This window comes from Desmodus rotundus, chromosome 12, assembly GCF_022682495.2.
Source record: "Desmodus rotundus isolate HL8 chromosome 12, HLdesRot8A.1, whole genome shotgun sequence".
Classification (NCBI taxonomy): Eukaryota; Metazoa; Chordata; class Mammalia; order Chiroptera; family Phyllostomidae; genus Desmodus; species Desmodus rotundus.
The window spans coordinates 50341505-50354246 of record NC_071398.1 but is presented as its reverse complement, the minus strand read 5'-3'; the positions used below and the strand labels follow the sequence as shown (position 1 = coordinate 50354246).

Below are 12742 nucleotides of genomic sequence, written 5' to 3'. Positions count from 1 at the left end.
AGGAGACACTTGTGTTCTACCCAGTCTCACCCCCAGGCAGGGGCCTGGGGATTGGCAAGGTCACAGCCCTTCCGTGTTACCTTGGGTGTCCTCTGGAGACCTCTGTTCTGGGGTAGGGGATCCAGGTCCATCCTAGGGGTGGCCAACCTGTCTTTTCTCAATATTCTAGAGGTGGTGGTTGCCATGGAAACACACATTGCTCTCCCAGACCACCAACGGTAAGAAAGTCAGTGCTATCGTTCACTTACCTTGACTGCTGGATAGAGAATAGGAAGAGAGACATCGATTACTTCTTCCACTCATTCATGCATTCATTGGGTGATTCTCATAAGTGTCCTGACCAGTGAGCTGACCTGAAACACTGGCAAAGCAGGACAATGCTTTCACCCATGGAACCACCAAAAGGGTCCCAGTTTCAGGTCAGGTGGGTAAGTACACCGTGCTCTATCTGCCCACTGGACCATTTCAGTAAATCAGCAACTGTACACAAGTAGCAGCCAGTCTGAGTATTAATTATACACACAGAGCTTTCTGCGTTAAGCGCTGGGGCAACACTGCTCTGGCCAGTCTCAACAGGTGTTGTAGGAACCATATCTAAATTAGCTCAGGAAACCCACCTAACGCCATTGGACAGGTTTCCTTAATCTCCTTAGAGAGGAGGAAACCGGGGCTCAGAAAATGACCGCACTGGTCGGAGCACACAGACCTGGGGTTTGAACCCAGCAGGCCTGGTGCCAGAGTTCCTGCTCCCAACCTGTTCCAGTCAGTCACCTGCTTCTTCCTGACCTTGGGGGCACTGCTGGGCAACTCCCTTTCCTTTCACTCTTCCCCTCCTCCTCTGCCCCCTCCAAGCTCCTCCTCCTCCATTTATCCCACCCACCAGGTCTGAGGTAGGGTAGGTAGGCATGGCCTCCAGGCCACACAAGCAAACAGTAACTTCCCCAGAACCCAATCAACAGTGGCTTCAGCACCCCCATACAGCATATCCTCAATTGAGTCTGCCACCAGCCCCTGGGTTCACTGGCCTGGGGGCAGGGTTATTTTACTGTGCAGAGAATTACAGCTCTGAGCCTTGATTTCCCCAGAAGAAAACCCGGCATAATAGGGCTCTGAGCCATAATTAATTACCAATTCATTAATAAACACATGTTATTTTATAGTTAATAGAGCACCATTCTGCCCTGGGTGGTGTGACTCAGTGGATGGAGTGCCAGCCTGGGAATCCAAAGGTCACCAGTTTGATTCCAGGTCAGGGCACATGCCTGGGTTGTGGGCCAGGTCCCTGGTTAGGGGCATAGAGGCAACAGATCAATGTTTCTCTCCCTTTCTCCCTCCCTTCCCCTCTCTCTAAAAATAATCTTAAAAAAAATACAGCACCACTCTTGGTGATAAAAAATATCATCATTTGCTATTTATTATCTGTAATAGATCTCTATTATCAATAATGAAATTGTAAGTACACCATGACTAAGGATGTGGGTGACCCATAGATTGGATAATGCCCCTGCCTGACTAAAGGCACTTTTCAGAATTCCAGTGGCCTGGGGTGGTGGAGGATGGTCTGTAATCTGAGAGGATTGTTCTCCTGTAACTGAAACAGTCCTGTGGGAAGGGGGGCCCCTCCCCCCATCTCCTTGCTGAGGGTCTGGGCCCTGCTGCCTGGTCTGACCATTCCCAAACCAGGAATCCAGGGCTGGGAGGGGCAGGTGGCCTCATACTTGGGAAAGGCTTGCTGGGTTCCTGGGGTTCCTGTGGGGTATTCCTGCCTCGTCCAACAAAGCTTTGACACACAGATGTACGGGAAAGCAGGTAACTGTATCTTCTGTATCTGACGACTGTTTAAATGACATTGGTCTCCCTTAATTAAACCTGCTATTTTAAAAATATTTAACAAACTGAGAAACTTTGGCATCTAAAGCTATTACTATTAACCCGATAATGATGAAAAAACTTTTTCCCCTCATGAACCACCTGGCAACTTCTACTGTTATAGGGAAACTGGGAGCTGGGTGTGGGGAAAACAAGGGAGACCCAAAGGTGGCAACAACCTGACCCCTGGACTAGATCCAGGAGTGTGTGACAAAGTGAGAATGTCCTCATGGAGTCCACCTCCCCCTCCTCCCCTTTACTGTCCAGGAGATGGAGACCCAGAGACACAACTCATGTCACCAGCACCCATATTCCAAACCCGTCTGGGCAGGACTTGTCTTGAGTCCTATCCATGGGCTCCAACGTCATTTTTGGCACTGGCGCTTGAGCTCAGAACCAGCCTATCAGATGTGGATTCAGATTCATTGTGCCCCTTGCTATGTGTGCATCTTCTTTTAGTGTTGTGTGAGGTGGATGTTCTGGCTGAAGGTTTTCCCACACTTGCCACACTTGCAGGGCTTCTCTTCCGCCTGGATCCTCTGGTGGACGGTGAGCAAGAAGTTCCTGACAGAAACCTCATGCCACTGGCTGCACATGTAGGGTTTCTTGGCTGTGTGGATGTGCTGGAGCTTGATGAGGTAGGTGCCCAGGCTGAAGGCCTTGAAGCATGGGCCACACTGTAGGGCTTCTTGATGGTGTGGCTAACATGGTCCATTGCCAGGGACGAGTGCCTTGCCAACTGCATCTGGCAGATGGAGCCCTCGGAGACCTTCCCCATGGTATGAGTCCTCTGGTGCACAAGGAGGTGCTTGTTCTGGCTGAAGGCCTTGCCACAGTCCTCACATGTGTACGGCTTCTCCCCAGTGTGTGTCCTCTGGTGTAGGATGAGGGTCCATTTCTGGCCAAAGGCCTTTCCACAGTCCCTGCACATGAATGGCCTCTCCCCGGTGTGTGTCCTCTGGTGTGCAATGAGGTACTCGTTCCGGCTGAAGGCCTTACCGCAGTCCCTGCACCTGTATGGCTTCTCCCCAGTGTGCATCCTTTGATGTACGATGAGGCTCCTGTTCTGGCTGAAGGCTTTGCCACAGGCACTGCACACATAGGGCTTCTCCCCAGTGTGTGTCCTCTGGTGTAGGATGAGGTGCCTGTTCTGGCTGAAGGCCTTTCCACAATCCCCACAGGTATAAGGCTTCTCCCCGGTGTGCGTTCTCTGGTGTAGGATGAGGTACTCGTTCCGGCTGAAGTCTTTGCCGCAGTCCCTGCACAGGTGCGGCTTTTCCCCAGTGTGTGTCCTCTGATGCACTAAGAGGCTCCTGTTCTGGCTGAAGGCCTTGCCACAGTCACCACACACATATGGCTTCTCTCCGGTGTGCGTCCTCTGGTGCAGGATGAGGTTCCATTTCTGGCTGAACGCCTTTCCGCAGTCCCCACAGGTGTAAGGCTTCTCCTCAGTGTGCGTTCTCTGGTGCAGGATGAGGCCCCTGTTCTCGCTGAAGGACTTTCCGCAATGCCAGCACACGTACGGCTTCTCCCTGGTGTGCGTGCTGTGGTGCAGGATGAGGTGCTTGTTCTGGCTGAAGGCCTTGCCGCAGTCCCCGCATGAGTACGGCTTCTCCCCTGTGTGCACGCACTGATGGATGGTGAGGCACCACTGGAGGGTAAATTGCTTCCCACACGTGGCGCATGAAAAGGGCTTCTCCCCGGTGTGGACTCGCTGATGCTTCCTCAAGGACGAGTTATAGCTGAAAGCCTTGCCACAGACCCTGCACTCATAGGGCTTCTTCCCGGCACGGAGTTTGGAGGGAGGACGGAGGCTTGAAGTACCTGAGTTTTTCCCATACACTGGGAACAGGCGAGTCCCTGATCCTCTTGGTCCTTCCAATCTTGGAGGGGCTAGTATTGGGCTTTGGTGGACAAATGACTTAAATTTATGACATTCAGGGGCTAACACTTGGGACATGTTCAAGTGCTCCAGACAGGACTCGGGGCTCCCCTGTCGCCACCCCACTAGGTCACCCTGTGTTTCTACTCCACAGGTACAACTCCGGGAACCATTCTTCATGGGTCCTTCCACCACCATTGCAACGGGTGGTCTGTTTTCTATGATGTTCTCCTGGGGGTTGGTATCTTTCATGACAGGTCTCCTCTCCAAGTCTGAGGGGAGATGGAAAGAGATGACAACATACATGTAGTTAACCACGCTGGGAGAGAGGACTGTCCCAAGATATGACAGAGCACAGCCTGGGAGCAGAGGACAGCCTGTCGTGGGGACAGTTGGAGATGGGAAGCAGTAACCTGAGACAGTGAGGTGTAGGGAGGTGAAAAGAGAGAGAAACTCCCCTTGGCAGTGGGTGCAAAGGCAGCCAGCAGAGAACAGAGCTGGGCAGACAGGCCCCTGGAGAGAAAGAGAGGGAAGGCAATCTTGGAGAAGGGGATCAAAGGCTCCCACAAACCCAATGATTGTTCACTGCACCCAGATCCTCATTTCCAGGCCTCAAAATGCACACCCCAAGTCAGCTGTCCGTCATAAGCAGTGACTTTTATTACAAACGATAAAGTGAAAGCTGACTCTTATGTGGATGTGCCGCTGCCCGGTCTCCTCACCTATGCTGCGCAGTAACAGCCTGGCCCTGGCAGCTGGCTCCAGACTCCTCCTCTTTGCACACTCATCCCTCCCTGCTGACCACAGCCACTCCTGTCCCCTCCTGTGTGTCTCCTGTGGGTTCCTCAATCTCTGTTTCTGGTTTGGGGGGCTGTCCTGAGTTCTGGACTCTGCACATGGACCTTAGGGTTCATGCAAACATCAAAAAATGTGAGATATTACACAAAAATCTCATTAAAAAAGTGAAGTTCCAGCCACATGGAGCCCTCCTTCCTTGGAAGTAACAAAGAAAGTGGGAGTGGTAAGAAGTTGTCCCCCTTCCTCCATTTAAGCCCCCACCGGCCCAACAACCCACCCATGAGTTGAGACCCCTCTCAAGTCACGGAAGCCCAGATTTCAGTCTCTTGTCTATGCTGACACATCCGAAATGGATCAAGGATATTTCTCTTGATTTTTCTTCCTATGAAAAGGTCTACACACTTATAGGGAAATATTTAAAGGATATATTCCAGAAATGGAATCATTCGAAATTTGGTTGATAATGCCAAACTGTGTTCCAAGAGTTGTCCCAACTTTAAGCTCCTAAAATAAAGAGTCCCTCTGTCTACACCTTTGATACAGGATGATGTTACATATATATTTTTTAAATGTCTCACCGGAGTAGAGTGGGAGGAAAGGGTGGGAGAAAAAGGGGGCAACAGGGAGAAAGAGGGAAACACTGACAGAGAGAAACATTGATCAACTGATTCCCCTATGTGCCCCACCTGGGGATCAAACTCGCAACAGGATGGTGCCCTGACAAGTATTCTTTTTCACTCCTGTGTACCTCATGGGCAAGAACTGTTATTTCTGTGACTCAAATTGTACCTCTTTGACCATTCGTAAGGCTTATGAATCTTTTGCAAAGATAACTCCATGTGTTACTACATCTGTGAATTGTACTGACAAGTAGGATCCATTTTTCTATCATTCATTTGGTCTTTTTCTCGTTTATTCCTAAGAGCTCTTTATATATTTATAATCCTCTGTTATACATGAGGTAAATACTCTTCCCCACTTCATCACCTATCAAGTTCATTTTTAGCTTCGAGCAATTTGAACATCCTACATGTAAGATCTGTCCATCTTTTTTATTTCTGTGTCATCCTGAAGTGACAGGCAGATGGTAAAAAATAAGGCAAAGCTGCCCCCTTACCCAGCGAGACCAGGTTCCAGTAGACCTCCATCATCACGTCTCTGTACAGGTCCTTCTGCGCAGGCTTCAGCTGCTGCCACTCCTCCTGGGTGAAGTCCACAATCACATCCCTGAAAGTCACTGACCCCTGTAAGAGGAAGCGCACACCATTCACTGCAGGGCCCTCTTCACAGAGGTTGAGGTACGTGGCCAGAAGGGCCGAGAGGATCAGGGAAGGCACACAGGATGCATCTCATCTGATGTCAACAAGGTGCAGGGCTCTGAAGGGCCTGACCACTCAGTGTCCTTGGTGCCTCAGTTCACTGTGATGATCCTCGGAGGGACAAATAAACTATGGGCTGTTCACCAGAAGACAAACAACCAAATTAAAAAACGGGCAAAGAACCTGAATAGATACTTCTCTAAAGAGGACATACAGATGGCCAACAAACATATGAAAAAATACTGAATGTCATTAATCATCAGAGCTGCAAGTTAAAACGCCAATGAGATACCATCTCACACCTGTCAGATGGAAAAGCCCATTATGGACCCACAATCTGGTCAATGCAATTGTGACAGGTGCTTGAGCAGCAGTAGTTCTAGAGGGCGTCCAGGAAGCTGGAAGCTATGGTCTGGGGTTGGGTGCTTGGGGGGATTCCAGGTGGGGGCAGGTAGGTCAAGACCTGAGGCCTAAACGGCAGACTAAACACTGAGGACTCAGACACCATGATCCTGGACATGAAATGAACATGGCTGAGCATGCAGTGGACGACGAGATGACATGATGACAATGTTGTCACCACAGCAGTAACGAAACCTGTCACTCACTAGGAAGTTGCTCTGTGCCAGGTTTTAGTCTAACCCATATAACTGGTTTGGTTCATGCTGAGTTCCTGTGTTGCAGTGCTAACCCCCAGCTCCTCGGGCTGGGACTTGATTTGGAAACAGGGTCATTACTCGTTTACTGAGTTAAGATGAGGTCACACTGGAGAATGGAGACCACCTAGACAATAGGACATCAGTCCTTATAAAAAGAAGAAATTTGGACACACAGACATGCACACAGGGAGGTGCCACATAAGGATGGGGGATATGGTGCCACAAGCCACAGGACCGACAGAAGCTGGGCGAGACGCTGAGAACAGAGCCTTCCCTGGCCTTCACAGGGCACAGTGCCCTGATGACGCCTTGATCTCGGACATCCGGGGCCCAGGACTGTGGGAAAATAGATTCCTGTCTGTGGTGCCCTGTTATGGCAGCCCCAAGGCCTGATCAGAGTAACTTATCTGTCGTGGACCTTGAACCACAGCTCACACTTCCCCAGAGGACACACCTGCTGGCCAGTCGTGTGTTGGGAGTGCCTGCCAGGGACTCTGGGCTCCCCTTGGCCTCCTCTGTCTTGGGGCCACCACCATGTGATGAGGGAGCAGTATGGTGCAGTCAGTGGTTAGCAATCTGGGCTGGGGAGCCTGCCAGGAAATCCTGTCTCTGCACCCCACCCCCTTGGCTGTGTTTCCTGGGACAAGTCTTAACCTTTTTGAGCCACTTTGTTCAAAGGACTTCCTCGTAACAACACTCCTCTCTGTAGCTCTTAGAAGGTTAAATGAGGTCACACACATGTGATTCCACACATGTGATTCCTGGCATGGTTGCAGGAAGCTCTTGGAAATGGCAGCTACTATTCTTATCATTTGATTAACTGAGCATTTCATATATTTCTTCTATGTTTCTCATCATTAATAAATATTTTATGGTATTATTATTTGGTTCTTTGACCCATTCATACTTTGGGAAAACCCAGGGAGTAATTTCTTTATTTTTCAATGGTTTTCCGAAGATATGTTTATTGATTTAAGAGAAAGATACAGGGAGAGAGATAAACATTGATGTGACAGAGAAACATCAATCAACTGCCTCTGGAACAATCCCTGAGCCAGGAATCGAACCCTCGACCTTTTGGTGCACAGAATGATGTTTCAACCAAGCGTCCCACCAGGGCAATAATTTCTTTTTTTAAAAATACCACTTGATTGAAGTAAGATTGGTATATTACAAGTTGCATGTATACTTCTTGATAAATATGGAAGTACAAACCTTTGGAACCAACACCACTGAGGCCAAAAACACATCCACCACCTCCTAAAGGTTCCTCCTGCCCCCTTCATTTTTGTACTTATTTCATATTAGTTGTTAAAATATAACTCCTGCTGAAAGTCTACTCTATGTCTTCCCCGCCTGAATGAGCTCACTCAATGAAATTTTTACCGAGCAGGCTCTACGCAGCAAGCCCGGCCTGGGACTGGCTGAGAACCAGAGACAGTCCTGGGCATCTGGGAGCCCACGTGGAACAGCAAGGGTGTGGGAGGTGAGACTCAGAAGGCTCGGGAGATTCCCCTGGAAGTGGGGCTTCCCTCCACGTGCTCCAAAGCCCTCTGAGAGCTCTGCATGCCTGTGACTGAGGCCACTCACTCCAGGGCTCCATCTGTTTTGGATTCTTGTCTAATGGTACAAACCACTTCACACAAGAAAAACCTCACCCAGTTCCAATGAGTTGAAATCAGGATCTATATTTTTTTAATCCTCACCCAAGAATATACTTATTGATTTTAGAGGGAGAGGAAGGCAGGGTCAGAGAGAGAGAGAGAGAGGCAGAGACAGAGACAGAGACAGACAGACATCAGTCTGATTGCCTCATGAACATGTCCCACCAGGGATGGAAACTGCAACCTTTCGGAGTACAGACAACCAATTCAGTTAGACAACCAGTTCTAACCAATTCAGCCACCTGGCCAGGGCATGCTCTATTTTTAGAAGAATCAGAATGTAATTTATACTAAAAGAGATTAAGAAAAAAACTGAAGCCCCAAATTCCAGCCACATGGAAATGACAACCATCGGGAAATCCTAAACAAAGTTGGTAAAAGAGGAAACCAAGGCGACATCACAGACAAGGAAACAGTGGAGACACTGTGGCGCAGCTGTGCTGGAAAAAGGTCGGATCGTTCCTTAAATGGTTCAATATACTGCTAACAAAGGACCCATAGTTTCCTCTCCTACAATCAAAATAAATAAGAAGATCAAACAGCAAACTGTACATGAGTGTTCACAGCATTACTTATAATTGAAATGTGGAAACAACCCAAATATATACAGCCTGATACATACATAAGCACGTGATGTACCTGTGCAATGGAACAGTACAGAGTCATGAAAGAGCACACCTGCTGCGACAGATGAACACCCAAAACACGAAGCTCAGCGACAGCAGCCAGATTAAAAAAAATCACATGTTGTGTGATTTGGTTTATAGAAATGCCCAGCCCTGGCCAGGTAACTCAGTTGTTTGGAGTGTTGTCTGTACAACCAAAGGATGAGGGTGCAGGCCCGGATTGGGGTGCATTGGGGAGGCAACTGATAGTCGTTTCTCTCTTTCTCCCCCGCTCTCTGTGGAAAACTCAATGAACATATCCTCTAATGAGGATTAAAAAAAATTTACGCCCTTCCATATATACATATAATTTATTGATTTGAGAGAGAGAGAGAAAGAAAAAGATGTTGTTCCACTCAGTCACGAATTCATTTGTTGCTTCTTCTCCTGTCCCGGGAACGAACCCACCACCTTGGCATATCAAGATTATGCTCTAACCAACTGAGCTACACGTATATAATTTTTATTACAAAGTTTTTCTTGCATAGAAGGAAATTTAGAGAAAAATGCCACAAATACCCACCCACTAAAACATCATGGCAACAGCCAGGGACGTTCACGGGTCCCTCCCCAAAGGTGTCCTCCCACAGTCTCCATGGGCACTTGGTACCATCTACCCACTTCTGAAGGTCCCCTTGTTCAGCACATCTGGCCCCCGTACTCTCTCACAGCAGATGGAATTTGTTTAAGTCGCCACTTCCCAGGTGCCCACCGGTGTTTCCTGACAGCCTGCAGGGTACGACAGGTCAGTCCTGTGCTACCCCACCCATGCGGTTGTCAAAAGCCAGTGTCAGTACAGTAATCTCCCTCCTCATGGTGGATACAACCCCAGGAGACCGGGGCCCTGAGGAGAGCTTAAGCAGAGCAGAGTGTCATTCCTACCCAGAAATCTGATCTGGGAAGGAGGTGTGAGAGGGTTGCATGACTCACCAGGGCCTTCTTAGTCAGCTGCTGGGGGGCCATTCTTCCAGTGCCCATGATGACCGGAGCACAGGCAGGCTGTGCGCAGGAAGAGAAAGAGAAAGGTACAGTGAGAGATCAGGTCGAGGCCCATCACGCAACACAGAGAAAACAGACAGACACGCCCACTAGCAGACAGGCAGAGAGGGACACACACACACGTTCTCAATGAACCCACTCAGGGCATTCAAGGCACTGGACAGAAGTCTCTAAGTTAATCCTCCTGATACCCTACAAGGTGGGGGCTATTTCACAGATGAGGAAAGTGAGGCCCAAACCCATAAACCACATGCCAAAGAAGCAAAGCTGGGATTAAAGTTGGGCTGAGTACACCCAGGTCCACCTGCTTGGTGCACACTCACACCCACATGCTGACACTCCCTCAACACACATGTGCACACTGCCAGTCCCAGTCTGGAGCAACTGAACCCTCTGTCCCCACCCTGGGTCTGACTGCTGGCCGCAGGACCCAGAAGACACTGCAGCACCGCCCCCACCTTCTGGGTCTCCCCCAGATCTTCTGGGGTTACCGTGAGTCTCAATGATCAGACATTGTAGAAAGCCTGGAACCATGTAACTCCATTGGTTGGACCATCGTCTGGAACACAAAAGGTCAAGTTCATGGAGCCACCCGGGTCATGGAGCACGTCTAGGTTGCGGGTTTCATCCTCCAACCCTAGGTCCGGGCGCCTGTGAGAGGCAACTGATCAATGTCTCTCTCTCTCTCTTCCTCCCTCTCTAAAATCAATAAACATATAAACGATGTTTACTGTACCACTGTTCCTAGAAACAAGCCCCAACCTACCAATGAACCAACCAAACCTGTATATATGGATAAATGCCAGGCGTCCAGCCCCAAAGTCCAGGTCGCCTCCCAGCAGCAGGAGTTATATTATATCCCTGTGTGCAGTGACATCATGATTTCTTACACAGAATTTTTGCAAATGTATTCTTTGTGGACTTGTGGTTTCTGTCTCCTATCCCTGAACCTCGAGGTCAACAACAGGGGCTATTGCAGGACCAGGAAGCCCCCAGAGCCAACTTACCCAGGAGGCACAGTGGGCCTGGGGCCCCTGACACCTGTAGGAGCCCTTGATAATATCATCATTTTTAAAAATATTATAAGAGAAAACATGAATCATATTGAGTCTGGGCTATTTTTGTCCTTACAGCAAAGCAATCACAACTCTAATTTTTACTACATTTAAAAGAACGTCATGAAGGCACAGTGGCCCTGGAAGTGGCGAGTGCATGGGCCTGGTGACCTTTGAACCCTGTGTGGCATAAAATCTGTATCTGCAGAGCCAGGTGTGGCGGCTGCTCTGGTAACTCCTCTATCCAAGGTTTCTGGCATTTCCTTCTGCCCCTTGTTTTTAAGGGGAAACAAAGATTTGCCATTTGTGAGGTGGTTAGTGTGGGAGCTCTGAAACAGATGCCTGAGTGTGATTCACTTAAAGTCTCTGAGCCTCACTTTCCCCATCTGCAAAATGGGGATGGTGAGGGTCTCTACCTGAGTTACAGGCAGGCTATAAAATGCCCAGAACCATACCCTGAGCACCCAACACACCCGCCCTGAACAAATCCACCCGGTCAGCATGGGGTGGGGTCTCTGACCCTCTTTCTTGACCCCACACCTGGCTACCACACTCATCCTGCCCTCCCGGGACCAGGGGAGGCTCTGAGGGCAGGAAGGAGATGGGCTCTGGGGCCCGCAGGCAGCAGTTCCGCCAGGCCCGCCTGTCCAGGAGGGCCGTCTTTCCCACACTCTCGGGAGGGCACCCCCGACGCACCCACACACCAATGTCAGCCATGCCCAGAGACAGAGGCGCAGGTGCACACCGACAGGGGAAAGGCTGGGACAGGAAAGACAGCCCACACATACACACAGACACACTCACACCAGACACACAGGCGCACAGGAAGAGACAAGACGCAGGTGGACATCGGGATGGCGTCCTCATGCTGACACCGCGGACGGAAACATACAGTCACGCACACAGACGTGGACACGGACGGACTCCGGAGAGACCAAGTCAGACAGCGGAAACACACACACACGAGCAAAGTCGAGACACAGGAGGACACCCGGACACACGCAGTGACAAACACCGAGACACACTCAAAGACATGGCCCGACAGTGTCAGTCCAACTAACACACAGCCTCAGGCATCACCTTCAACCACACAACCCCGCGCCAATCTGCACACGCTCCTTACCGAGTCCGCAAACAGCCTCCCCCGGCTTCCGCTTGCCTGCAGCCTGACTCACAGCGCGGCTGCCTGAGAAAAATGACCTGCGCCCACTAGGCAGCCGGGCGCGCTGCGCCTGCGCAGTTAACGGACTACATTTCCCAGAAGCCCGCGTTCCGCCGCCGCCACCGCAGCTGGAGCCTCCGCTCGGTGCTAGCGCTGTAAACCTGAGCCCGATGTAGAGGCGAGCGGCTCCCAATCACAGAAGCCTCCTAGCCACCGGGGTCAAGAGCGGGGTGCGTGGGGGATCAGGTGTTAGGTCGCGCAGGGGAGCGGGGAGAGAAAGACGTCAGAGAGCGGGATGCAGCCCAGGGAGGGGTAGGAAAGGGAAGACGGGTGCAGGGAGGGTGGGAGGGGGACCAGGTGGAGAGTCACCTGGAGAGGTGGGAGAGGGAGGGGAAATTGTAGAAAAGGCGGGGCGTGGGTGGAGGCGGGGTGACGCTGTTGCCCCTCTGCAGACCTCCTTCCTCCAGCCAGGGACCCTGATAGTCGTGCTGACTTACAGAAAATTTGTAAAGCGTGGGGAGACGCAAGGAAACAAATGATGGTAACCAAAAAAGAAGTATTAGCCCTTAGCTTTATGTGCCAGCTCCAGTTCTAGGCATGTTCTTGTTACATGTTATTAGGCATGTTTGGTTACAGAACCCAAGTGGGGGTTCTGCTGCCCGTCGCCCCC

General features: G+C 50.4%; 1 protein-coding gene across 1 annotated transcript in view; it reads right to left on the bottom strand.

The window, feature by feature from the left end:
• Nucleotides 1-1409: 1409 nt before the first annotated feature.
• Nucleotides 1410-12742, bottom strand: part of LOC112313892 (zinc finger protein 585B) — a 33559-nt gene continuing 22226 nt past the window's right edge. Inside the window, exons 7-10 of the mRNA XM_053915879.1 lie at nt 12034-12083; nt 9787-9855; nt 5667-5793; nt 1410-4023 (exon numbers count right to left, since the gene is read on the bottom strand). Coding sequence (XP_053771854.1) covers nt 2216-4023; nt 5667-5793; nt 9787-9855; nt 12034-12083 — 2054 coding nt within the window. The 3' untranslated portion in view covers nt 1410-2215. The remainder of the gene's footprint in view (nt 4024-5666; nt 5794-9786; nt 9856-12033; nt 12084-12742) is intronic.